Genomic DNA, 27,881 nt, shown 5'->3' on the forward strand with positions numbered 1-27,881 from the left:
CAGTAGCAACTGATAAAGAATGACAACCTTCTGCCCGGCCGATGTGGCTCAGTGGTTGAGCACCGAACTATGAGCCAGGTCACCGGAGGTTCGATTACTACTCAGGGCACATGCCCAGGTTGCTGGCTCCATCCCCCATATAGGGTGTTCAGGAGGCAGCTGGCCAATGATTCTCTCTCGTCATTGATGTTTTTATCTCGCTCTCTCCCTCTCCCTTCCTCTCTGAAATCCATAAAAATGTGTTTGGTTTGGTTTTTTAAAGAAAAGAATTATAATCTTCCCAAAGGGGGAGGAAAGCGTGGGGTTGTAAGGGCAGGTCTAGGAGAGGGGCAGGTCCTTCGTCGGACAACCAGGGCCATCCCTGAGGAAGGGGCACCTGAGCTCAGAGCCGGGGTGGGAACAAACCCCAAGCGAGGGACCGGCTGAGCAGAGGCACGGAGGTGGCGAGAGCGCCGAGCTGGAGTGGCTGCGGGGGCAGGGCCAGCACGGCATGGAAGGGGCAGGTGGGACAAGACGAGGCCGGGAGGGAGGAGGGGGCCAGACTAGGCAGCCCCACAGGCCACATGAGAGGTTTCAGGCTTTACCAGGGCCTCAGTGAGAGGGTGGGACAGGCTTAAGCCAGGAGGAGCAGTGCCAGGTCTGCCTTCTCCCAACTCCTCGCTCCGGGGTCCACCCCTCCACCCCGCGGGCTCCCTCCGGGCTGGGAGCTCAGCCAACAGGGTGCCCCTGCAGAGGAAGCCGTCCTGGCGTGCAGACATGGATCCAGGGGCCATTCGGGGGACACCTCATGTCCTTCCAGCCAGTCAAGATGGGAAGAAGAGGTGACGTCGTAGGCTCAAACCTTCCCTTCTGAGCTCAGACAGGGAAACTGTCACAGCGGTCCAGAGACCACTGCACATGCCTCTTGGAAGACAATCACCAACACCCTCTGGACAATTGTGAGCTGGAGCAGGAGACGCAGCCACACCTCACAGCCCTGCAGGCCGGTGAGAACAAAGCTCTCTCTGCTCCCCTACGGCCTGGGGCAAGGACCCTCCACTGTGCCAGCCCCACTGGCCACAGGGTGAATCCCCCAAGAGGCCTCTGGCCGGTCTGCTCACTGAGCACTGCTCCCAGGCAGGGCGCTGGTGGCCCCGGGCTGCTGGCTCCACACGCACTTGGCACCACTTGGCACCGGAAAACCACCGAATCATCCCCATGGTTCTCCAGGCCAAGCCTTTCAGGCCAGCTTTTTTTTTTTTTTTTTTTTAAAGCTTACGGGTGGTTTCTATGGCAACTGGCTTTAGCAAATGGCAGTCAGCCCCAGGCCCACACTCTGACCTGTCCACGAGGGCAGCCAGGAAAAGAGCACAGTCTCTCGCTCGGAGAGATCCTCTCCACCCCGGACCCTGCAGGCTGGATGGGGCGTCTCACAGGCAGAACGCATTGGGGCTGCCAGGACATCTCAGAAACTCGTCCGTCTCCCCACACCCCGAGCACCTCCCCAGGGACCTGAGCGGCACCTATGAAAAGGGCCCTTTGAGATGAGCCCGCCGGAAGCAAACCATCTTACAGCATGGTTTTCCTTCCAGCAGAACATGGGAAGGCCAGCTCTGCAAACTCAAGCCCTGGGCTCTGCTTCCCGCCTCTGAAACGAACTTCCCTCTGCCTCCGTGGACCCACCTAAACCCAGGCCTCTTTGCTAATGTCTCAAAAGTATTAAAACAGAAATCTGAAAACATGTGACCGAGGTCAAGTGTCAGTCTACGTGGTCCGGCCCTGGGCTTGACTCCCGTGTGGCCTGCAGAGCGGGCGGCGGGTCACCACTGTCTGCACTGGGCCCGGTGGCAGAAGGCCTGTGTGCCCCTGAGCCCGCCTCTCCCGGGCCCTCTCCCGGTGCCTCGGGGTCCTTCTCCATGCCAGCCCCCGCCTGGTCCCCCTCTTCCTGGGGCCTCTGGAAAGCGCAGCCTGTCACCCTTTTCCCCAAAGGATTGTTCTCCTCACAAAGGAGGAAACGTCCTGTCCTTATCAGATATCCGGCTCACGCAGAACAGACTGCAGTGAAAACGTATCCCAGAAATCCCGAGGCTGGGAGGTTACCCGGCGGTCACCTCAGTCATCTGAGGCTGCTGAGTGTGTGAGCCCGGGTGGGACAGCCTCCAGGGACCAGCAAGACCTCCCTGAGAAACGCTGAACCCAGTGGCTGAAGCCCTTACACTGCACGTCCCCATGTTCCCCCGACATGCTCTCTCTATAACCTTCTCTTTTTAGACCAGACACAGGGTCCCTGCTCTCCTTTACTCCCAGCGTCACCTCCCCGGGCTGTGTGTTTGGGGGAAAGGGGATGGGAGGCCCCAGGTGTGGCTGTTCTCCAGCTGCCAGGGCACGGGCGGGCTGGGGGTTGTAAGGCCCATTGTCTTAGAGGAACAGGAACACGGCTACAATAGAAGCGCTCAGCAAGCAACAGGCTCCCTACGGTAATGAACATTACTCACCACAGCAGCCCGCCCACCTTGAGAAGTAGGACCGATCAGCATTCCCATTTTACAGAAGAGGAAAGTAAGGCTCAGGGAGGTCATGTGATCAAAGCACCACCTGCACTCGCTGGGCCCGAGCACTGTGTGAAGCGCTTTATGGGCACCGTGTCACCTACTCCTCCCACGCTGTGGGAGGTTTCCTAGTACTAACACCGTCTATAGATATAAATATAAATATAATATGCAAATTGTCCCCGTGGGAGTTTGACCAGAAGACTGATCACTTGTTGTGATGTGTACTGACCACCAGGGGGCAGTGCGGACAAAGGAAGGCCCCAGCCAGCAGCCAGCAGCCAGCAGCCGGGGAAGGGAGGTCCCGGCAGGCAGCTGGAAGGTCCCTGACAGTTGGCCCGGCCGAGGAACCCTACCTGTGTAAAAATTTCGTGCACTGGGACTCCAGTTTTACAATAAGAAACCAGGCTCAGCCAGACCACAGGGGAGCCTGAACATGCCCTTCCCTGTGACCTCCAGCCCTCGGGGAAACATTTCAGGCCACTGGCAAGGCAAAGGCCCCGGAGGGCACCACGTGGGATCCGCACCCCTCCCCCAGGCTGCCCCAGGGAACGGGCCACGAGCTGGGCCACACACAGGCCACGGCTGCATCTGGCTTGCACACAGGAAGCAGGAATCTGTGGCAGAGTCAGCTGGGAGGGCTGAGAGCCATGGGAAGGAGGGAAGGAGGGAAGGAGAGGGTGGCGGAGGTCACAGACCCCGAACGCAGGGGAGGAAGAAGACGCTGTCAGCAGAGGGCTACTGTGTGGCAGTGAGAGTCCCCTTTGTCCTGATAAGGGCAGACAGGAGGCCGGTCTCCAATTATCACACTGCAAAGCCGAGCCCCAGCGTCCCCTCCCACCGGGAGGCCTGCTTCGGCCGCCTCCTCACTGATAACACGACCTTGTCTCTCATGGCCCCCGAGTCGCTTTCCGGAGGAGTGAATCACGTTCTTGTCCACAACAGAGAAGCTATAGGACAAGTCCACGGGGGCCCAGGCAGCACCTCCCGGGTGGTGGGCGGGTCACCGCGGGGTCAGGCCCCGGGCTGCTGGAGAAATGGGCCAGAGGGCGTGGTCTGCGCCGAGACAAGCACAGTGTCTGGGTAATGAGCACAGAGGGGGTCTCCACCAAGGCAGTTCCAATGCTAAGACCTCGAGGACCCCTTTCTTCAAGCTGGTTCCACCTCCTGTGCTCACTCAGAACCGCTGGCTGTGGCTCTGTGTGTGTGTGTGTGTGTGTGTGTGTGTGTGCAGCCGCACTGGGCTCAGCAGGACTCTGATCAGCAAATCATGCCTACACAGGCAGAGGGCCCAGGCGGTGCCAACCATACCCTGGTTCAATCCCATTTCACACCCAACCACACGAAGGCCCTGGCAAGGAAGTGCCTGACCACAAGCCACGTCTTGGCAGGGGCAGAGCCGCCCCGGGAACACACACACACACACACACACACACACACACACACACACACGCAGCCGGGCCGCCTCGGAAGCGCACGAGCAGCTCGCAGGCCCCCCTCCTCCCGTCCCCGCCCACCTGGAACCTGTGCACCAGCTCCAGGGACTGGCTGTCGTTCTGGTCGGCCTCCAGGATGACATCGGTCAGCTTGTGGATGATGACGTCCAGGGGGCCCTGCTCCTCGATCGGCCGGCTGAGGTTCAGCTATGAGGGGAGAGACACAGAGAAGAACTTCAGCCCCCGAGCCCACGGCCCTGCCCGGTCCCCACCCTCCGCACGCCCTCGCAGGGCAGGGCGGGAGGGCCGGCGCCCCTGGGAAACAGGCGGGCCCCGCGGGTGTACTTCCGTCGCCGAGCCCCACGCTGCCCGGGGTGCGGGAGGCACGCGAGGAACCGAGGTGCCCAAGCACCTAAAGTGAGCCATCGCTGTGAAATCGCTTGAGAGAGAGAATATTTACGGAACGCGCCCCCTCGGCCCGACAGCCTGGGTTTTTTCAGGAAGGCCTCGGCGAGGGGAAGTCCCAGCCAGACGTGTGCTGCGGTCCAAGAGGACACTCCGCAACACGACACGCACTCTTAGCAGAGCCGCGGTCTCCATAAATCTGAGCGCGGCTGCTCGAGGCCAGCTGCGTGCACGCCGCAACGGAGCCTGACAGTGAGGGAGCGCGGCTCGCCCTGCTCCCCCGGCGACACCCCGCTGCCACGGGCATGTGTTTATTGTCTCAAGAGCACAAGGGCCCCCGGGGATCGGAGCCGCTGGCTGACAGACAGTCGGCACCACCTGACCCCACGGCAGGAGCACCTGCCAGCAGCCAGGGCGGCCCGACCCGCCAGATGTCTGCCGCCTGCACGCGGGGCCGGGCCTGTGGAGGCAGCAGGCGCCAGCGCGGCACCTGGCTGACCCCCCGGGTGGCCTCGGGAGCAGCCAGATGAGGCACCATCCCCACCCCTGCCCTCGGCCCCACCCTCCCAGCGGGCCTCCCTCCAGGACTGTTTCAAAGTCGTTAGTCAGGAAGGCACAACGACAGCTCCCAATGATGGCTGTCGGAGGCGCAGTGCTAACAACTCAGCGTGCATCCGTTTTGTTCCCAGCCACACGATGAGAAGCGATTTCACAGCTGGGTGGAGAACAGAGGTCTGGAGAAAGCGGGGAGCTGGGACGAAAACAGATCTGAGCCCTCGCTCGTCATTCAGCGCCCCCACCCCTACGCCCTGGGAAGCTGACTCCGGAGCCACGACCCCCTCGCTGCCTTGTCCACCGAGTCCGGGCAATTGGAAGCCCCAATGGGAGATGGGAAGGGGGGAAGGGGATGGGTGGTGGGGATGGGGAAAGAGAGAGAGAGAAAGTGTGTGTCTGGGTGTTTGTTAACCCTCCTCACGCCCCCACCATATTCCTGGCAGCAGCCACAGTCCCCGTGGGCAGGGCAGCCCCTCGCAGAGACTCCTGCTATTCCTAGGGCTCCTGTGCCACCCGCCCTCCCTTCGTCCCCTCAGGCCTGGGGTGGTGACAGCTCCCCCTCCCAGGGTGCCTCCTAGGACCCTGCCCAGATTTAACCGGTTTCAGTTCAACCTTCAGACGGTGCCAGCTCATTCCGGCTGATACCCTCGACTCCTCTTTTTTACTGCCTGCCAGGAAAGATATTAAGGGATTTCCCCTATTAAAAAAAAAGAAAATAACGAAGATTCCCCTTCCCATGGTGACGAGCCTGTGTACAAAACAAAACAGAAAGCGGACCGGTGGTGAGGCCGACCCCCGCTGCCGGGCTCCGGGGCGGGAGAGAGCTGCGGGCCCTCCCAGCAAGCCCGGGGCTGCGGACGATGCCTCCGCCCTCACACACCGGACACCAGGAGCGCGGGAGGAAAAAGGGCCACGGAGGCCACGCACTTGGGACGTGGCCCCGCTGAGGCCTGGACAGGAGCCAAACGGCAACACCCGCGGGCCCAGGCCCCCGCCGAGCTGCCAGGCATCCTGGGCCTGTGCAAAAGCCCCGCTCAGCAATCCCTGCGCCTCAGTTTCTCCTTCAGCCGGAACAGGGCTCTGAGGGGGCCTTCCTGGCTCTGTCTGCAGGTTCTGTATGACAGCCTTTCCCAGAAAGAAAGCAGAAAGTGACAGAAGACAGAGAAGCCGGTGGGAAGTGGGAAAAGAACAGCAGGTTCTCAGAAGGTGCCACGGCCACAGATCCACGTTCGCTGTATCCGGTGGCTCCGCCGAGACAGGCACCGCAAGGAAGAGGCTGGTATTTTCACACCGAGACAGCTACACCCGGAAGAGAACCAGGTCCCACGAGGGATGCTGGCCGAAACTCCCTCCCCCTGAGAACTTCCCGGGTGTCCCGGGCAGCACGAGGGACGGAAATCAGCCCGGGGAGCCGGGGGTCCCAGGCGAAAGAGGGACACCCTGTCTCCTCCTTGCCCGGCATCGGCCAGGGCCTGTAGACCTGACAACCACAGGCTGTTTGGAAAATAAGCTCTCTGCGTTCCCGGCTGCTCCGCGGAAGGTAAACAGTCAAGTTCTGGACGCCGGCCACCTTCCTTTGTGTATTTTCCAAGCATTTTTATGCCAGTATGACCCTTTCAGTATAACACATCAGCCTGCCTGGTCCCTCCCGGCCATCCCTCCCTGCAGTGTCTTTGCTGAGGCCGAAGCCGGCGCCTCGGATGGGCGTCTGGCAGGGCTTTCCTGGTGGCCAGAGAGGCTCAGCGGGGCTTCCACCTCCCCCACGTCTGGGGAGGAGGAGACCGACAGCTCCCTCAGGAGGGGCCTCCGAGGACAGGATGTGCCAGAGGAGGGACCCTCAGAGGAGGGGGATGCCCGACCCTCAGAGGAGGGGGATGCCCCAGAGGAGGGACCCTCAGAGGAGGGGGATGCCCCAGAGGAGGGACCCTCAGAGGAGGGGGATGCCCCAGAGGAGGGACCCTCAGAGGAGGGGGATGCCCCAGAGGAGGGACCCTCAGAGGAGGGGGATGTCTGAGGAGGGACCCTCAGAGGAGGGGGATGTCTGAGGAGGGACCCTCAGAGGAGGGGGATGCCCCAGAGGAGGGACCCTCAGAGGAGGGAGATGCCCCGGAGGAGGGACCCTCAGAGGAGGGGGATGCCCCGGAGGAGGGACCCTCAGAGGAGGGGGATGCCCCAGAGGAGGGACCCTCAGAGGAGGGGGATGCCCCAGAGGAGGGACCCTCAGAGGAGGGGGATGTCCCAGTGGAGGGACCCTCAGAGGAGGGGATGCCCCGGAGGAGGGACCCTCAGAGGAGGGGGATGCCCCAGAGGAGGGACCCTCAGGGGAGGGGGATGCCCCAGAGGAGGGACCCTCAGAGGAGGGGGATGCCCCAGAGGAGGGACCCTCAGAGGAGGGGGATGCCCCAGTGGAGGGACCCTCAGAGGAAGGGGATGCCCCGGAGGAGGGACCCTCAGAGGAGGGGGATGCCCCAGTGGAGGGACCCTCAGAGGAAGGGGATGCCCCAGAGGAGGGACCCTCAGAGGAGGGGGATGCCCCAGAGGAGGGACCCTCAGAGGAGGGGGATGCCCCAGAGGAGGGACCCTCAGAGGAGGGGGATGCCCCAGAGGAGGGACCCTCAGAGGAGGGGGATGCCCCAGAGGAGGGACCCTCAGAGGAGGGGGATGCCCCAGAGGAGGGGCCCTCAGAGGAGGGGGATGCCAGAGGAGGGACCCTCAGAGGGAGGGGGATGCCAGAGGAGGGACCCTCAGAGGGGCACGCGCCTCTGTTTCCCAGAGGGGGCGGGGGTAGGGGCTCAGGCAGAAGCGAACTCATTTCCATCGTGAACTTTTGTCTTCCTGGCCCCGCTCTGTCCCCAGAAAACACGTTCCAGGGGACTTGTTCTTTTCCACGGAAGGGGCTCGATCGGTCTCCCTCTGTGAGCAACAAGGCTTCTCAGTGAAAGGCCGCCTCTGAGGCCGGGGAGGTCTGCGGGCACCGCGCTTCCGAGTCACGCCATCCCGGGAGGCCAACGCTGGGTCCCGGAGGAACAAGGGCCCACTGTTCCCGCGGCGAGGCGGGCTGGCGGCGGGGGAGGGCCGGGAGGAGAAACAAAGCCTGCAAACCCCAGTGGTGGAAAGTCACCTCCAGCTCCAAACAGGCAGCCCAGCCATGCCAGCGGCAGCCGAGGCAGGAGGCTCTGCCTCCCCACCTTCCCGCCGCCTGGTCAGGACGCCACCGCAAGCGGGCTGCAGCAGGCCGCGTATCTGATCGGTGCCTCGGTTTCCCCGTTCATAAAATAAGGATGTGACTGTGTCTCTACACCGCTCGGGGCTGCTGAGATGGGTGAGCACATTGGCTCATGGCTGCGGCACAGGGCGGTGTTCAGCCATGCAGGCCGTTACCCCCGTGCCGAGTGCTCAGGACAACACTTCTGCTCGCTCGCTCCCTTCTTCCACAGGCACTTCCTGGGCACCTGCTGTGGGCCAGGCCCCTGCCCTCTCCTGACGGGCAGAGAGCCCTGGTTCTCTGGGGAGGCAGACTCAGGCGAGAAAGACAGCCACATGCAGCTCCGTGTGCCACGGGGAGACACGCCCCTCCGCAGGGACTGCCCGCCTGCCCCAGAGCCCCGGTCCACACCGTGAGCTCCGACTTGTGTCCCAAAGCCCAGCTCAAAAGTTCATCTTCTAACAACTCACCCTCCCCACGCAGGATGGCTCAATGTGTGCTGAATGCAGACCGCGCTTTAAAGAAAAACCGAACATTGAGACCAACCAGAACAGACGGTCCAGGAAGCAGGGTGCCCCTTCCCTGCCCTGGGATCAGAAGCAGTCTCCTAGAGGAGCAGGTGTCTAGGCCAAGCCCCGGAGGGAGAGGGCGGGGAAGAGGGGGGAGACCGGGGAGAAGGCAGCGACGGGACAGAGAACTCGCCTGCACGGAACACCCTTAGTGTCCATTCCAAACGCCTCAGCGCCCCAGGCCCCACCTCTGCCGAAAAGGGCGTGTCCGACGGCACTGACCTCTGGCAGGCACCTCGGGAGGGTCGCCCACGACCCCCTCTCATGCCTCCTCTGCAGGCAGGAAGCAGAGGGTCCCATAGGAGCTGCCAAGGCCCAGAGGAGGGCCAGGCGCCTCTCATGAGCAGGACTCCGCTGTGGTACAAACTAACAAAGATTCGGTATGTTAAGCCAAAATGTGGGGCGGTATATGCACTCGCCATGAGCCTAGCCCAGTGGTCGGCAAACTCTTTAGTCCACAGAGCCAAATATCAACAGTACAGCGACTGACATGTCTTCGGAGAGCCACATTTTTTAAAACTTAAACTTCTTCTAACGCCACTTCTTCAACATAGACTCGCCCGGGCCGTGGTATTTTGTGGAAGAGCCCCACACTCAAGGGGCCGAAGAGCCGTAGGTGGCTCGCGAGCCGTGGTTTGCTGACCACGGGCCTAGCCCACCTAACACAGTCCCCAAAGGGAGAACGTGGGGGGCTGCAGGAAGAAAGCAAAGGCGGGGGGGGTTCTCAGCTGTATTCCCGGCTCTCCCTCCCCCAAACCTCCCCACGGGCTGCCCTGACATGCTCAATAACCAGCTAAAGACGAAAGGAACAGAAACCTGGCTCCGAGCCCCACCGCCGGCCGCTGCTCTGTGGATGCAGAACGCAATGTGCTGTATGACCCGGAAACAGTCAAACAGGATGCATGGGACCTGCCGCTGAGAAGGCCCCGGGGAAGCCAGCGTGGGGGTCTGGCAGGTGACGGCCTGGCCTGTGCGGTCTCCCCGCTCTGGGAACCTCGGCGTTGATCCTGACATGGGTGCGCACGCCGCTCTCGCACCCGTGTCCTGTGCCGGGGTCTGTTCTAAACGCTTTACACGCATTAACTCATTAAGTGCTCACAGCAGCCGGAGGCGGGGACCAGGAGGGAGGCACCGCGGTAACAGCCTGCCGAGGCCTCGATGCTCACGGCCACCCTCGGCCAGACCTGGCCAAGGAGCCTGGCGGAGACACAAGCTCCTTGAATGTCCTGGATGACAGATCTTCTGTTCTAGGGAAGCCACGCCTGGTGGGCTCCTGGGTGAGGGCCGGTCACCAGAAAGACCAAGCCATGCCTGGTAGCTTCAGTCCCATCCTCCAATCCCCAGGAAAGGGGGAGAGGCTGGGCAGTAAGCTGATTGCTGGGTCTTGCCCATGGATGGAGCTTCCATAAAAATCCCAAGGGTGTGGGTCCGGGACTCCTGGGCTGCTGACCTCACGGAGGGGCTGGCGGGCGGCTCCCTCCAGGAGACCGTGGGAGCCGTGTCCCCTCCCACAGACCCTGCCCGACGCACCTCTCCCACCTGTGTGTCCAACTATCTCCTTTCTCATATCCTTTACAGCGAGCCGGTCACCAGTACGGGGCTGGGGTTCTTGGGTTCTGTGAGCCATTCCAGCACATCTATCGTCCCAAGGACGGGGGTGGTGGGAACCTCCAACTTTTAGACAACTGGTCCGGAGCACAGGTAACCGCCTGCACTTGAGGCTGACATCCGAAGGGGGCAGGGGAGGGGAGGCAGCCTTGTGGGCCTTTGAACCGGCGGGGTCTGCTGCTAACTGGGCGAGGTAGGCAGTGTTAGAACCGAGTCACACTGCAGGACACCCGGCTGGAGCGGCCGAGCTGCTTGATCTGAGGAGAACTCCCCCCGCCTGGTGTGGCGGGACGGAAGGTGAGGGAGAAACACAGGCGTGTGTCTTTCCTACTGAACGGCGCCCTCGATAAACGCCAGCTATTCTGCTCCCTATTCTTTTTTTCTTTTCTTTTTTTTTAATATATTTTATTGATTTTTTACAGAGAGGAGGAGAGAGGGACAGAGAGTAAGAAACGTCCTCTTGCACACCCCCTACCGGGGATGTGCCCGCAACCAACGTACATGCCCTTGACCGGAATCGAACCTGGGACCTTTCAGTCCGCAGACCGACGCTCTACCACTGAGCTAAACCGGTTCCGGCATCTGCTCCCTATTCTTACCATCTGCCTTATTACTGACCAGGGGACATTTTCCTGACTTTCTGTCAAGAGCTTGAGTACAGACCAGAATGTGAATTTTGCAAAGCTAGAACACTTGTTACTAACTACCGTGTTTCCCCGAAAATAAGACATCCTCCGAAAATAAGGCCTAGCGCCTGGAAAGATAAGACATCCCCTGAAAATAAGACCTAGCACAACTTTGGGAGAAAAAATTAATATAAGACACTGTCTTATTTTCGGGGAAACAGGGTAACATTAGACTCCTCAAAAGTACTTGTTGCTACAATAAAACGTATCATCGGTGTTAATGATGCTGAACATTTTAAAACTGAGTCCGGACCACACAGAATTCTAATAAGCACCGGGATGCAGACGAGGACGCCGAGCCACAGAGGCGAGGAACTGGCCCCGGTCCGAGGGAGTCACAGCTGCACAGGGACAGGTCTCTCTCCAGCCACCGCCAGATAACTAGCCTCTAAACTAGGGGTGTCGAACTCAATCAGAGAAGGGGCCAAAATCTAAAATCCAGCCTAAATCGCGGGCCGAATGGTTTACTGAACAGTCATAAACTGTCATTGTGATGGAAACGCAGCGGAGTGCAGTGATGACAGCGCGGTGCGGGCCACACTGCAAGGCCTGGCGGGACGGATTTGGCCCGCGGGCCTTGTGTTTGACACATGTGCTCTAAACCAAAAGGTGTCGCTGGCGCCCGGGCTCCCTTCCCGTCCCTTCTCCCTCCATTCACACCTGCAGAGCGGTGTGTGTTCAGCTGCGACATCAGTGGAAGGCGGCCAGATCAAAAGTGTTGTCTCGACCAAGGTCCAGACAAAAGGGCCCGGATGAAAGGCGAGGGTGTGGATCTGATTGCCTCCTTCGCACTCTCTGAGGATCTGAGGAGGGGACAGGACTGCCACCTCCCATGTGTAAAGGCCCGTCAGGCAGCAGCTGGTGCCTCGTGGACAGACTTCAAAAGGGAGCGCGGCCTGGGCGGATGCAGCCCTGGTCCCGTTTCAGAGCGGCTGGCTGCGAGCGACAGGTCGGGGAGAGGGGCTTTTCCCTGGTGAGAGCCACTCGCGTGCCCAGAGGACTTCACGGGGGGACTCAGAGAGGCCAGGAGCTGAAGGGTCACAGCAGGCTGCCGCCCAGCAGCCTCTGACCCAGGCTGGGCCTTTGCTTCCTCACCCAATTCCCCGATTTCTCAGCAGCTGGGGTCTCGTTACCGGGGCAAGGAGCGGAAACAGCCATCTGCGTAAGGCGGAAGAGGGGACACCCCTTCTCCCCTGGAAGATGAGGGCCCAGTCGACGAAATGGCCTCGCGATGAGGCAGGTACCTTGCCGCTCCAAAGCTCTGGCGATTTGACAGCTGACTTGACTTCACAGAGCCAGGAAAATTACACCCGCTCAGCAAGCACGGCTCCTGGAGAACAGGATTCAAACTCTCAGGAGCTAAGAAGACCCTGGGCTGCATCCAATGCGAGGGAGCCAGGCTCAAGAGCAGATTAAAAGGAGAGCCCAGCTGGCGTGGACCAATGGCTGAGCGTCAACCTGTGAACCTGGAGGTCACAGTTCAATTATTCCGGATCCGGTTGCGGGCTCGATCCCCAATAAGGGGCGTGCAAGAGGCAGCCAGTCAGTGATTCTCTCTGATCATTGATGTTTCTCTCTCTCTCCCCCTCCCCCTTCTTCTCTGAAATCAATAAAAAATATTCTTGAAAAAGGATAGGGTCACACCCTTTGACCCAGCAAGCCCACTGCTGGGATGCTGGCCTGAGGAAAAAGAAATAATCAGCAGGCTACCACCACTTCCGGCCCGGAGAGCAGAATAATCAGTGAGGAGAGACACAGAATGCGTGTCCCCCAAACAGGGGACCGGCTAAGCCATGACGGGCACACCCACACCAGAGGACACTGAAGGGCAACTGGGACTCTCTCTCTCCCCTAAAACCAGTGGAAACATACCCTGCCGCGAGGCATAAAAACAAACAAACAACAGGGAGGTGTGGGAGGCGGTGGAATAGACAGTAAGCTGGAGAGGCCACCAGACGCCATCAGATGTGACAGGAAGAGAATTAAGCTGCACTGTGACCAGCCTGTGAGGTCTGGGTCGCTGGTTACAGTGGCTGAGCTTACAGCCAGGAAACGCTCTGCCCAGCGCCAGGCCTCCGGTACCGAGAACAGATGGAGGAAGGCAGAGTGGTGGACAGAGCCTGGGCCTTCCGTCCGTGGCCTCCAATCCCTGAGCCTCTGTTTCCTCGTCTGTAAAAGGGAGCCACGGACGCCTGCCTCCAGCGCCTGACGAGATGTTGGTAAAGCCTCAGCGTCCGCCAGGCCCGCAGCGGGCCCTCCGGAGCCGTTCAGGGAGCAGGGCACCCGCTCTCCCTTCCCGGAGCCTCTCTGCGCTTGGTCCCTCCAGGTCCTCATCTGTCACAGTTCTTGCTGGACCCTCCACCTCCGACGCTACTAGTAATAGCTGCTCGGGTTCAGACGGGACCTTTCTGAGCACCCGGGGCCCTGGCACGATGCTCACTCCCCTGGCGAGTTGCAGAAGAGCTCTCCTTGGCCTGGGCACCCTCGCCGAGGTCAGCGATCCTGCCCTGTTCCTCCCTGTGACCCATGCAAGGCCTGGCACAGTGCCCAGCTGTGCCAGGAACCAGCAAACACGCACTGAATTCATTCCCCAGAGCCGGAGACGCAGACATACATCCGCCCACCCACTCGCCCATTCACTCACAGAGCATTCATTGAGCATTGACACATGACCCCTCCAAGTAAATGTTACCCTCCATTAAGAAAACGAAGATATTGTAGTTTCGGTGATTCGGCCAAAGTCACTGCCAGTAAGAGACAGACCCAAGGGATTTCTGACCAAACTCTTACTGCTCCTTCCCCCACAGCCACCACCCCACTGTCTTCCCAAACTGCCCTCACCCACCCCCCAGGCCTAGCTAGACTGGACCCCAAGGACCCCAGGCCTCACACACCCACGTTGGGCTCGGAGTGGGAGGCCTCCACAGGACCCGCTGGAGAAAGCTCCAGAAGTCACACAGACCAGGGAACTAACACGACGCCTCCCTCAGGAAGCAGTGTCTGAGCCGAGACCTGGAGGACCCCGATCAGCCAGGCCCGGGAGGAGCCATGCCAGCGAGGGCCCGAACAGAGGCGGTGTTTAGTGGGTCTCCTTTAATGCGAGGGGGGCACGGGGATGGGCAGGTTGTGCAGAGCCTCCAAGGGCCCATCCGAAGCTGGGAGTCCCCAGCCCCTGGAGGGCTCGGCGGGGAGTGATGCCTCCCTTCCCTTTGAAGAGACCACGCTGGAAGCTGACAGACGTCGGCGCCAACACCCTGCCTGGTCTCTGCTGGAAGCACTCAGCACCCAGCAGTTGTCATGTTTATGGCCCACAGAGCAGGGGACTTAGGTGAGGACTTCAGTGGGTGGCACTTTGAAGAGTAGGGGCCTGGCACGGATGCCCTGTGATGCGAGGCCATCGTTGTTCTTGTCTGTACCCTGGGGGGGTCTGTCTAATTTTCAACGAGGACCACAGACCCCTCGGAGGCCCCCGGGTCTGGCGCCGAGAGCTCCTGGTGTGAGAACAGAGCCCACCCCCGCTGGGATGCCCACGTCCTGTCCCAAACCAGCTTCCTTCTCCCCTGCTCCACCCCAGCTCCTGCCTTAGGATACTTTTTGCTGCTGACAACGGAAAACATGTTGCAACGTTCCCTCCAGCTCCATGTTGCTCCCAGAAAGGCAACCGGCAGCCCCAGGCACAACTGCTGAGAAGTCTCCATGCCAAAAATACCCGCGCGCTGCGCAGCCTCTGACAACGAGGGGAACCTGGGAGTTAAACATCTACTAAGCCCACAGAGATTAACGTGTAAGCCCCAAAGAACACTCTTTCTCTCTTCATTTCTTTCCAGTCCAAAGGCAGCGGTCCTTCGGGCAGTTTCCAAACTGGCATTGGACACAAAGTTAATGACGGAATTCTTTACAACATCAAACGCATTCCCGGAAAAAGACGTGCTCAGAATCCCTTGAAAGGCGCTGGCGTGTGTCCGGGTAAACAGGCGTGTTCTGGGCAGGGCGTCTCCAGTGCTCCCAGGTGCTCACGTACACGGGGACCATGACAGCAGCGTTAGAAATGGGCGTTGGAACCCCTCCCACCTCAACTGGGAGAAACCTAGAGAAGAATGCCAGGTCCCAGAAATCTGGAGACTTGGCAGAATCAGCACAGGTGCCCCTAGAAGATGTGTGACCCACTTCTGCTTGCCATCGGGAGGAAGCCCCCAGGTATTGCGTGTGCGCCACGCCGGGAGGAGCAGCCTGACGCCTGTGGACATCGGCAGGTTAGCGGCATCCTGGAGTAGCCATGATGACCGTGGGGGGCTGCAGAGACTTGCGATGGGGAGACCATGTTCTGTGGACTGTAGTGCCCCCCACGCCTCCGAGCAGCTGCCTTTAGCTCCGCTTTGAAGCCAGGCAGTGGGGGACAATGGCGAGATAGCTCGCATACCCTATGAGCCAGCCCCTGGGCCTCCAGCTAAACCGGGTCAGCTTCCTGACACCAGGGCAGCAGCTGCTCAGAAGCCGCTGAGGAACCTCGACACAGAGACGCCCGGGGAGACTCAGAGCGAAAACAGATCCGTGAAAGCACGCCTGGCGCGGGGGGCGCGGCGCCCGAGAGCGGGCGGCGGGGGGAAACCAGGCACGGGTTTTTCCCGGGTCTACAAATCACATCAGCAAATTCACACGTGTCATCTCAGATCCTTCTGAGGCCTGTGACTAAGCGTAACTCTGTATTGCTGCCATCCTATAGGTGAGGAGGGCCAGGGTCAAGGACGGCTTCCTGAGGTGGGGGATGTCAGGTTCAAACTCACTGCTTGAGCACACTCGCACCTCAGAGGAACTCAAAGCAGCAGTCACGTCCTGGCTGGTGTGGCTCAGTTAGTTGGATTGTCGTCCTGAGCATCGAAGGGTTACCAGTTCGATTCCCAGGTGGTGGGCTCGATCCCCAGTGTGGGGCATGCAGGAGGCGATCGGTGTTGTCTTGCATCAATGTTTCTTTCCCTTTCTCTCTCTCTCTCTCTCTCTCTCTCTGTCTCTCTCTCTCTCTCTCTCTCTCTCCCCCCCCCCCCTTTCCCTCTTCCTCTCCCTAAAAATCAATTTTACAAAACCTTTAAGCAGCAGCCATTACGTCAGCTGGCAGGGTGACCTTGCCTAGACAGTTACCTTCTGTCATCTGAGCAGGAACCTTGAGAATGTCCCATGGCAGTGGCCAACTTACTCTGCCCCATCCAACATTCCCTCCTGTGGGCCAGGCTCGATGAGGGGCCCAGGCATCAGACCCTGAGCTGGGCAGAGAGGAAACAGCCAGCAACTGGCAAGCAGCGACCACAGGGACAGGGCAGGGGTCCCCATGTAAAGAGGCCGAGTCAGACAAGAGGTGGGAGCCTGCCAGGACAGGAGAGGGGCGGAGGCCACGCTGGCAGGGGGTTACAGTGGCCCCAGGGGCCTCGGGGGCCAAGGCGGGAGAGAATGGCCTGGTGTGTGTAGCAGGATGGGACCAGGGCACAGGAGGGGCAAACAGAAAAGTCTAGAATGAGGGCACTAATGGTGGAGGCGAGGGGAGCAGCAGATACACAGCAAGAGTGGCAAGGGCCACGGATGGATGGGCTACACACCGGACAGAATCCCATCGGGGTGCAGGTGGGGTGCTCCGAAGCCGGGAACGGGGAGAAGTGCCTGAAGCAGGCTAACGTTCTCCCCAACCCGAGCCAACACCTTCCTCCCAGGCCTCCCCTTCCCCCCAGCATCCTGCCCCAGCAGTCCCCCCAGGCTGGCTGACTTAGGAGGTAGTTTCCCCTCAGATAGGTGCAGAGGTTCCTATGGCAACCACACCACCCTCTCTGCAGGAGGGCAAGACTGGAAAGCCCATACCCGCCGAAGGCAAACCACTGGGTTTACTGGAATGCAGAGGGGCCCTCCTTGTTCTGACCCAGAAAACTCTCTCTGGGGACCCTACAGGTCTCCTCCGAGGGTGACTCCAGTTCCTCTGCCCAGTTCCGCCTCTACTCATGCGTGTTTTTCTAGAACCTCCCACAAGGAACGGACATGGGAGGTGGGCTCTGACGGTCTGTCTGCTGTGCTTCCCCAGTCAGAAGGCAGGGGGTGTCCTCGTCACCTGGGGACCGGAGACCTTGACCCGGTGTGAGGTGGGGCCTCGGCGAACGTCTGTGGCTGGGTCCAGCCAGGAACTGAGATGAGAACTGCAAAGGTGAGCTCGGTGAGGGCAGAGAGGAACTGGCATGGTGTGGGCACAGAGGGTCAGTGCCCGCGCCCGGGACCCACGCCTGCACACCTTCCCTTGGTCCCAGGCCTGAGGGGTGCCCTCCACCTCGACGTGCCACCTCCCACGGTCCCCCTCGCCTCTCCAGCCTGGCAGCTCCGTGGACACCTTCTCCTCCCCTACCCTCTCCAAGCAGCAGTGACGGCTCGCACTGCGGGCACCCGCCGCCGACAAGCCAGCCCTCTCCTGGGTCCTCCCTCTCCCCGCGGGGCTTTGCTGTCTCCCAGGACAACAGTGCCCAGTCCTGTCACCATCCCCTTTCAAACAAGCACCCCCACTCTGCTGCTGCTGGTCTCTGGGATCCTGGTCACCCCACTTCACCGTCATTCATTCAAGACACAGAAACCACGCCCCGTGGGAGCCTAACCCCCTGCACCAGGGCGAGGGCGGCCTCTGCGGGCACACACTGCCATGTGGCGTGAGGCAGGAACAGAAAGGCCCAGAAGGGCGCCGTGGGACACGAAGGTGCGGTTGCTCAGGCCGGTCAGGAAGTCGGCTCGAGGCAGTGGCTGGGGAGCTGGCTGTGACGACAGCGATGTGCCGTCTGCAAACATTTACCAGGACGCCCCCAGCGAGCCTCACAGACCACAGGCGACCGAGATTCTGCCTCTTGAGGTGGGAGGTCAGCAGATGGCCTAAGAGGCAGAGTTACTTTGGAAACAAGGTTTGAAGAGCAGGCTACTGGAAGGGGGGAGACTCAGGGCAGCAAACACCTGCGTGGCTGGTCCCCATTGACAAGTCGGAAGCAGTGGCCTGCAGGGCACTGCTGTGCCATCCAGGACGGCATCCCACTGCTGACCGGTGCCTGGTGCCTGGCAGCACCTCCCTACATGTCAGCACCGGGGGAGAGCAGAGCCAGGATTCAATCTGCCGGGTCAGCCTGGGGCCTGGAAGCCAGGCCTCGGCATGTGGCTGGGCCAGTGTTCCACAGGGGTCTGAGGCCCAGGCTTTGGGCCGGGCCTGGACAGTCTAGACAAGCCTCAGCAGGAGAGGTATGGGTGTTGCCAGGCGGCCCCTCCCCAGCCAGACGTGAGCACTCTGGTGAGCAATGCGTGCTTTTCTTACTCCTAAGGAGCATCCTTAGCGAGAAGGAGCAGGTGGGAGGGTGTTCCTCAAGGCCTCTCTTCCTCAAGACATGCGGGCTTGGCAAAAAGCACCCATCATGTGGTCAGCAAACCCTGCCCCCTCCCCAGGGAGAGAGGACAGCCAGGTGCATGCTGTCCCTGTCCCGCTGGGTGCTCTCCTTGTAGCATCGACCGGGCCTCACAAGGGTGCAAGGGGCTGAAATGGCCAAAGGACACGTGGTCAGGCCATGCTGGTCAGCGGCTGTGTCGGCATGAGAAACACTGCAAACGTCTCGTTGAGGTTTAAGATAAAACCACAGACACTGCGAGAACAGCAGAACGGTGACTTACGCCCCTCGGCACACACCGCAGACTTCACGTTCTGCTGGCATCTCCATCAATGAATGAGGGTGGCTCCTCCAAGCATTAGCGGGGACCTACAGGCCACAGGATCCTCCAGGGTCCCCTTCTGCCTGCTGGTAGCACCTCCTCACTGCTCCCCACAGTCTCAGCAGCAATCTGAACCCCACCCATCGGGAGGGGAGGAGCAGGACTCACTGGTGTCAGCCCCCAGGCGGGGAGGGGCTCTCCCATTAGCTGCGATAATGACTTTCCAAGGCACAGACCCAGCGCCCGGGAACACTGACCCTATTCTCTCAGCTCCGGGGTCACGACCAAAACCACACACCGCCTCCTCTCCCACTCATCTCCATACCCGGGCGGGGGCGGGGGGCGCGACGTGGGAAATGCTAAGAAAAACCTCCCAGAGGAAGAGCGAGGAGGGGTCGGAGAGACTGGCAGCTGCCACGGGAAAGGTGTCCACGAAGGAAGAGGGCGCAGCCCCCAGACCCTGTGCCCGGGGGCCGCTGGAGAGCTGGGCGGACCCAGAACAGCCTCCCTGCAGCGAGGACCCCGCTGTCCCCCAGCCCCACCCCCACCCCCTCGACAGTGCCCCTTTCTTCTCGGACACTGACCCGTTTGTCAGGGCTGTTTGGGGACAAGGCCGGCCTGAGGGCTGTTCCCTGCTCCCTGGGTGAACTCCCAGTCAGGGGCATGGCCCAGCGGGGGCAACCTCGATCCCTGGGGAGCCACACAGAACCCCCTGGCCTGAGCAAGCCTCCCTGACGTCCCCCTGATCCCTGGGCCCCTCCCATGGTCACCAGGAAGGAGGGCGTGTCCTCACGGGGGAGGTCAGATGCCACCAAGGGAGGGGCGGGGCTCTGCCTGGCCAGGGGTCAAATTCACACTAACCTCTAACAAAATTTCACATTTTAATAAGGACTGTTAGGTAGTTCCAGAAACGTGAAGGCCGGGTCTCATGTTGGAACGAAGTGGCTACCGCAGGTGAAGGCCAGCCAGGTTCCCATCTCCCTCCAGATCTGCCCCCCCCCTCAGAGCAGCCTAAACCGGACAGCCAGCTGCAGGCTCCACTTCACCAAGGGGAGCCAGGCCTGGACTCAGGAACACCAGACTGAAGACTGCGGGGCTGGGACAAAAACCCGGCTTCAGAGGGTGCCGTCTGAGAGCCTAAGGCACGGCAAAATCCCGCCTGACGCCCCGAGAACCCCAAACGGGACACGGGCTGCCTCTGCTCACCTGGAGCTCAGGTCTCGTGTCCCACAGTGGAGACGGTGACAACCAGGCAGGCTGGGAAGATAGCAGATGTGGTGACAAAGTAGTGAGGCTTTAAAAACTCCTGATCACATGAACGCCTGCTCATTCACTGTCAGAGACGCTGAAATCCCATGTTACTGTGTGCAGCAGACAATTCTTCCTTGATCGCAGAGAGCCAATAATATGTTACTGGACAAAACCTCCAATGCTGATATATTCTTCCCAAAATTGGAATCCTACTAAACAGGTTTGGATCCTACTTTTTCATGAACATTTTCCTATAGCACTGTAGATTCTTCTAAGCCACTGTCATTGAAAGATCAGTAAAGCATAACTCAGTTAACCAACTCCCCGCCATTTAACATTTGATTGTTTCTAATTGTACAATAACATAAAAAAAGAGATTAAATTGCATCCCATAGACTCTTTTTTAAAAGGAAAAGAAGCCGAAACCAGTTTGGCTCAGTGGTAGAGCGTTGGTCTGCGGATGGAAGGGTCCTGGATTCGATTCCAGTCAAGGGCATGTACATTGGTTGCGGGCACATCCCCAGTTGGGGGTGTGCAAGAGGCAGCTGGTTGATGTTTCTCTCTCATTGACATTTCTAGCTCTCTGTCTCTCTCCCTTCCTATCTGTAAAATATCAATAAAAAATATATTTTTTTTTAAAGGGAAAAAAGCCCACTGGTGTGGCTCAGCTGGTTGAGTGCCACCCCATGCACCAGGATGCCACTGGTTCAATTCCTGGTCAAGGGCACAGGCCTGGGCTGCAGGCTCAATACCCAGTAGGGGGAGTGGAGGAAGCAGAGGATCAATGTTTCTCTCTCACATTGATGTTTCTTTCTTTCTCTCCCTCTGCCTGCCTCTCTCTGAAATAAAAAACAAAAATATTAGAAAATAATAAAAAAACAAAAAGGAAATAAGAGGGGGGATAAATGGTAACAGAAGGAGACTGGACTTGGGGTGGTAAAAACACAATTCAACAAACAGATGATGTATTACAGCAGCGTTTTTCAGATGTTGCCTGGTGTGCCGTAGGTGCAGACAAGACAAGAATTTTATAATTTTTCACTATTTTGTTTACTTAATATTTCATAATAAAGTAATTATAAAATACTTTCTTTGTGTTTATTTGATTCCTATTCAAGAGAATTACTTTATATATAGTCAATATAGGCACAGAGTTAAATTTTTTAACATTTTCTAATGGTGGTGTGCCTCATGATTTTTTTCATGAAACAAGTGTGCCTTTGCCCAAAAAAGGTTGAAAAACACTGTATTACAGAATTGCACATCTGAAACCTAAGTAACATGATTAACCAATGTCAGCTCAATAAACTCAATAAAAATTAACAAAAGGGAAAGAAGAGTGGGATCTGTTTAAACCTGAAAAGTGATTTTCCTGAAGACGGAGAGGAAAGTTCCAAACAACTACCTAAAAATGTACTCAGTGGAAAACCTAATTTCCTAGCGCTGCCCGAAAATAAGATGTTCAATAACTATTTCCAATAACCTGTGACCGAGTTCTTGCTCAGTTCCTCTCTGAAACCCCCTGACATGCAGCCAACTCGCTAAAGCATTGGCTTGAGGCTGTAGCTCACCTGTTTTGAGGGCACTGATCAAACCGCGGACAGGCTGAGACCAGGACCAGGGCTGAGTTGGGCCCTTTTCCAACTTGAAGAAAAGTTCTGGTACTTGGCCTGTGCTCTGTCTGCGTTTCTGGGGGGGCCTGGGGTTTGTGGGGGACCCAGGTCCTGGCGTCAGGAACACAGGGACATGCTAATGGCCGGAGAAAGGGAGAGAAGCCACAGCAAAGAAAAGAAGATCTAAGTTTTAAACCTATCCCTATATTGACTTGAAGTCTAAATCCCTTTTTGCCCGGCTATTGCCAGGATAAGAAAACCAGGCTGCCCACCGAGGCTCACACCTGGAGGATGAAGTCCTAGAAATTTCTTAGCATTGCCACAAAATATTGACCCAGGTTGGCCACAGGTGGGCTCGCGGCCACAGATGTGAAGCAGGGGCTCAGAGAGGGAAAAGGACTTGTCAGCAGGCGCACAGCTGAGGGGGCCGGGATTCAAGTGCACCTGTGTGTGTGGAGAAGCCAGCAAGGGTGTCCTGGGCGGGGCAGGTGACAAGACGAGCCAGGCAGACTTCTGAAAGCAGGAGGAAGAGGAGGAAAGCACAAGACAAGTTGGGATAGGAATTGCAAAAGCCCGCCTGCTCGCAGGGGTCATTGCAATAGCACAGGCATGGGTCAACCCACTAACCATTATTTCCCTCAGGGCTGTTACCAACAGGAAATTCCATGCGACCCCGTCATGTGGCGAAATGCCAGGCTGGGTCCACACTGGCAGGGCGGCCTCACCCCACCCAGCCTGCCCGCCTGCAGGAACAAAGTTCGCCTGTCAGGAGTGTGCTGGGGGGGGGGGGGGGGGGGGGGGCCTGGGCCTGGCTGGAGGAAGCAAATTCTTATCTCAGGCCCGGCCTGATTAAAGCCAGACTCGATAACCGAGGCTGGAGGTGTTGTAACCCGGTACCTGTTACAGGAGCACATCGGGGTCCTGGAGGTCACGCTCCAACCACAACCTCTCCCTGTCCTGTCAGCAGCAGGCCCGGCGTCCTGCCCGGCCCTGCCCACACCAGCGCCCCCGGCCGCCTGGCAGCCCACCCATCCCTTTCTGCAACTCTGGTTCCGACTTTGTCCTCGGGACCTTCACTTTGTCCTCAGTACCCAAGTCCGCTTTTCACGCACCATCCCCCCTTCCCCTTCCCCGGAACTCAACTCCTCTGGTCACCCTGGGATCCAGCCCGTGAATGGCCACGCTCTGGCCTCTCTCCCCCTCTGCCTGCCTGTCACGTAGGAGGCCAGAGGAATCCCGGGAGGTGAGGAGGAAAGGGGGGAAGAGACAAAGAGAGAAGCACGGAAGAAATGCCCAGAGGAAAGGTAAGCACGGAAGAGGCTGGTGTGTGGCAGCAGGAATGGCGGGAACTATGGGCAACTGGTTTAACTACGGCAGCTGACTCAAAGGAAAGTGTGCAAGTCCTGTGTGGGCCAAGCTCGGCACTGGGAGGCCAGATACTGTCCAAGTACAACGTCTGGCCCACGACCCTCTGCTCAGCGTGGGCAGCTGAGGCCCAGACACAAGGAATTGGGAACGTGACGTGACGGAAGTCTCAGTGGTAACTACTAAGTCAGGACAAAACCCAGCCCCCACTCAGGCCCGTGCTAACGAACCCTCTCCGGCCCGCTGAGTGCTGCTGCAGGAGGCGAGGGCAGAAGATAAGGCAGACGTGGACGGTCCGTCCGCAGGGCCCTCCAGATAAGGACTGCGTGCGGTCCATACAAGAGCCTGGGGCTGATTCACAGGCAGTAACTGACCGTCCAACTCTGGGGTGTCTCGGATCCCGGAGGAGTGGTCACAGCACTGTAGGCTGGAGAGAGGGGTGTGGTCTCCACGTACAGGCCCGGCTGGAAGGGCCGCCTCAAGCACCCAAGTTGGTTAGGAGGAAGCAGCAAGAGAATCCAGTGACACTATGACCAACCAGGGATCACGCCATGTTCCAGGGCCAGGACTAGACTGGCTCTGGAGCCGGGGACAGAGGATGGGGGTACAGTTAAGACCCCAAACCCTTGAAGCTGTCCCCTAAAGAACCATAAGCCTGACTTCAGCCCTTTCAGCCTGAAATGAAAACCTGCATCTCAAATCCTACAAGGACAACTTTTCAAGATCCAATCAAACCCTCAAGCCTCACTTCTCAGAAACAGGCCGAGAGGCCCGTGACCTCTGGGGAAACGGGCAGCCTCCCCTGCAGCTCCAGCCCGAGCACCGCCTGGCCAGCAGGGGCGCTGCAGGGGCAGGTCAGCGCAGCCTCTTAACCCAGATCCTCTGATGGCCCCGAAGAGCACTGCCCCAGACCCCGGGCCTCAGGGCACTTGCCTCCCCCAGGACTAAGGCTCCTCAGTGGCGGGAAGTTCAGACGGAAGGAGGTGGTGGGCCTACTTAGAAGATATTACAGCACTCAGAAGCCAATGAGGCCCAGCCAGCGTGGCTCAGTGGCTGAGCATCACCTATGAACCAGGAGGTCACGGTTTGATTCCCGGTCAGAGCACAGGCCCAAGTTGTGGGTTCCATCCCCAGTGGGGGGCATGCAGGAGGCAGCCGATCAATGATTCTCTCTCATCACTGATGTTTCTCTCTTCATATCTGGAAAAAAAAAAAATAAAAAAAAAAAAAAAATATATATATATATATATATATATATATACACACACACACACACACACACACACACACACATTTCTTTTTTTTAAAAAGAAGCCAATTGGAAACTTTGGTTTACACGTAAATCAAAAAGTGATGAACAGGAACCAGCAATGAAAATTAAACTGTATTTTTATTACTTGAAACTCTCTCGGACTTTTTACTGCTTCAGAGCTAATTTCCAAATCCAGTCTCTAGCCTGGGCGAAACCCGCTCCACCCTGAACCAGAACTGCCAGAGTACCTTTCCTAAAAATGCTCTCCTCGCCCGCTAAAGAGCCTTCAATGGCTCCCAGGAGTCCTGACCAAGGACGCCCACTGTCTCCGCCTCGCAGTGCAGCTGCCATCTGGGTGAGCTGGTCGGCTCCTGGTCCCGGAAACTGGCCCCAGGCCCTCCACGTGCACACACAGAGCCCCACCCTCTCCCCCTCCCCCACCCCAACAGGCTCTTTTCTCCTGCGAATGTTCTGTGTGTGGTTGGAAGCCCAGCCACACTCAAGCTCAACTCTCAGAGCATCCTGACCTCACCTCCCAGGCCCACGTAAGCTCAGCTTGGGACATCTTTGAGGGCTGTGCTCAGGGTCGCAGACACACACACTCCTGCTTACAGGAAGTCACGTACAGGGAAGCCACCCCATCAGGCAGGCCACAGGCTAGTTCCACTTTCTATTTCGTAGAGGAGGAAACCGAGGCTCAAAGAACTAGTGCTAACCCAGGGCCCCACGATCTGTCCTGGGTCTCTGGCTACAACCTCCTGCCTGTGTCCCCATGTGCTCTAGAGAGAAGAAAACCCTGAACCACGGCCCAGCCGCCACAGAGATAAGACTAGCACACAGGAAACGGTGAGCCCGCTGGGCCAGTGCGTGCTCAGAGGCCGCCCGGGGCAAGGGCCAGGGGGGGAGCGACAGCACAATGGCCTGGAGTGGGTGGGGTGGGGAGGGGCACAGTGCAAACAAAACAATCTCCAAATGAGTGGTCACCTGGAAAGCCAGGGGCAGAATCCGAGAGCTGGTCTTTTTCCATTTCTCTAAGGACTGAGAAGGCCAGCGAGCTTCCTGCCACCATGACAATTGTTACTCCTCCCACAGCAGCTGAGAAACAATCCAAGGAGCACACAGTAACCAGATCGCTCATTATCCTCAGAGCTCGGTTATTTAGTAACCGGGCCCGGCTGCGTCCCCACATCAGTTGCTCTGTCAATGGAGCCACCTGAAGGTAAATGGGCAAGGGCGGTGTGTACCGCCTGGCGTCAAGTCCATTGTCAGCCTCGGCCCAGGGTGAGCAGCGAGCAGGTGAACCACAAAGGCCCATGTGCTGTGACGCCTTTCTTTCTCCGTCCGCCTCCCAGCGAACCAGCTGCCCTCCCCCAGCACCAACCAGTGAGTGTGGAAGCGGGGGCTGAGCTACGAAGAATCATAACCCAATAAGGCGGGGCCTCGCAGTGAGTGAGGCTGCTGGTAACCATCATTACCAGGTTTTATTAGCTTTGCATCCAAGGCCTGCATTTTTAAGACAATAAAACTGAGTTTCCATTTGTAAAGTCTTGTCTTCCAAGAGCCTCAAACAGGCAGGATGTGGGCCCTCTTACCTCAACCACCGCGTGCAGAGCAGGGAGGGGGCGGGTACTTCCACGCACGGTCAGGGCATCCCAGTCCTGGGCAGGGCTGCCTTCGCCTCTGAGCCCCAAGCTTCCGCGTGGTCCTCCGGAGCCCCTCCACCGCGCAAGAGAAAGAAACAGTCTGACAGCTGAGGTCGGGGGGTGCCTGCAGCGGCCTTGGAAAGCACATCACCTACACTGCAAGGTCCTAGCCAGCTCCTGGGCCCCTCCTCGCGAGAGTAACACACACACACACACACACACACACACACACACACACCCGTTCATTCACCCACTTAGAAAGGTGCCAAGTAAAGTCCTGGAGGCAGGAGGTTCAGCAAGCCTCATTCCTGAGAGATGAGGTCGGATGGGGACAGTGAGAGACCCAGGGAGCCTCAGGGGCCTGCTGCGGAGCCCGCCGTGATGGGCAGTGTCCAGTAGGTGGCACACCCTCCAGGACTGGGGAGGAAGGGAGTGATGCTGACCAGTTGGCGGAAAGGACGCCTGCAGAGGCACCTGTGCAGATCAACATGCTCACAGGCTCCAACAATAGTGGCCAGGAAGTGCGGGAAGAGATTCAAAGTCAAGGGAAGCCAGATAGTGTCTCCCCGCCGAGGACTGGCCTGTTCTGCTCCCGGCAGCCCAGCACACAGCCCAGTGCCTGGTGGGCAGGCAATGAATCAGCCCAGCCAAGGACAGCAGGCTCGCTCCCAGGGCTGCCCTGCTCCCCGGGGCTCACCAGCCCTCTGCACACACCGCACCTCAATGACCCAGGCCCGGGGGCCGGGCTCTGCCCCACACCAGCGGTTCTCAAACATTCTCTGACCTAGGATGTCTTGCTTGAAATGAAATCTAACAAGAAGATCCCCAAAATAAAGAAAACAGATATAAGTTGTTGCTATAGTTGAGGGGAGTCTGATGTGGGGGGGTCAGCAACCCCCCAACAAGAAAAACACACACCACCACCCCCAAAACCACCTGGGTTCCTCATGGAGCCCAATCTGGACGCCTGTGCCAGCCCCTCTGGCCAGCGTCCGGCCAATGAGCGTGGAAAAGCACCCCGTGCTGCAGCGTGGGGACCGGGAGGCACAGACGGCGACGTCTTTCCGTCTGAACCTGAACAGGATGTCAGAAACTACCACCCATTTAAAGAGCGAGTCTGTCATGAGAAATCCCAGCACATTCCACTCCTGAGCACACGGCCAGAGCCTGCTTGGAGGAGCCACGATCTCTGCCCGGGGGCTGAGAGAGCAGAACGCACCCCGGTTTCAAATCCCAGCCCTGCCAATTAGGAGCTCCGTGCCCCTAGAGCTCCCACATCTGAAAGGCAGGATAATTCATCATCCCGACAGCTCACGGCACTGCCTTGGGGTTTATCTGAGGGATCTCTTTAAGTGCTTTTTAACCGCTCCCAAAAGTTAGCTGTATTTACACGGATTTTATTGCTGCCTTTCCAGAAGGCCACGCACAGCAGACTGAGCTTCCACTGAAGGTCTCTTTATTACAGATGGCGGCATCGAGGGCAGCCTGCTTCTCCCTCCCACCAGGGTCCTGTGAGGAGCGAGGAGCGAGGAGGGCATCCCCGGGGTGCTGGCTTCCACCAGGCCGGCCTCTCCGGGGAGCCTGCACCACCCATGCCAAGGGGAGCCTCGCCCCAGAGGGGACTCCCTGCCCCACAGGCTCTGCTGCTTGAGCACCAACGTTCCAGAGAGAACCCGAGGGTACGTGTTACCGAAGACAGCACACCCTCGCCTCTCGCGGCTGTCTTTCCCTTTTGTTTATTTCATAAGCCTTTTATTGGAGTGTAACATATAACAAGAGAAAAAGCATGCATCCTAAGTCGAGGACTCATCCTGCAACTTGATGAATATTCACAAATTGACACCCACGAGCAAGACGAGAAAGAAGGCTGTGACCCCAGCAGGCTCCGTCACACCCCCCAGGACCCGCCCCAGGGCCTGCCGTAGGTCCCCGGAGCGGCTCTGCCTGCTCAGGAACCTCACGGTAATGGGAGGGGCGCCACGTGCTCCTCTGGGTCTGGGTCGTTCCCAGTGCTGTACAGGGTTCCACCATGTGACAACAACACAACGTGCGTGTCCG

At 58.7% G+C, this 27,881-nt stretch overlaps 1 protein-coding gene across 2 annotated transcripts in view; it reads right to left on the reverse strand.

The window, feature by feature from the left end:
* The window catches only part of ITPK1 (inositol-tetrakisphosphate 1-kinase), a 120,409-nt gene that overhangs the window by 46,433 nt on the left and 46,095 nt on the right, over nucleotides 1-27,881 (reverse strand). For both annotated transcript variants that reach the window (XM_036411611.2, XM_036411612.2), the window contains exon 3: nucleotides 4,046-4,171. In XM_036411611.2, coding sequence (XP_036267504.1) covers nucleotides 4,046-4,171 — 126 coding nt within the window. The remainder of the gene's footprint in view (nucleotides 1-4,045; nucleotides 4,172-27,881) is intronic.

The sequence above is a fragment of the Pipistrellus kuhlii genome, unplaced genomic scaffold (assembly GCF_014108245.1).
Source record: "Pipistrellus kuhlii isolate mPipKuh1 unplaced genomic scaffold, mPipKuh1.p scaffold_m20_p_41, whole genome shotgun sequence".
Classification (NCBI taxonomy): Eukaryota; Metazoa; Chordata; class Mammalia; order Chiroptera; family Vespertilionidae; genus Pipistrellus; species Pipistrellus kuhlii.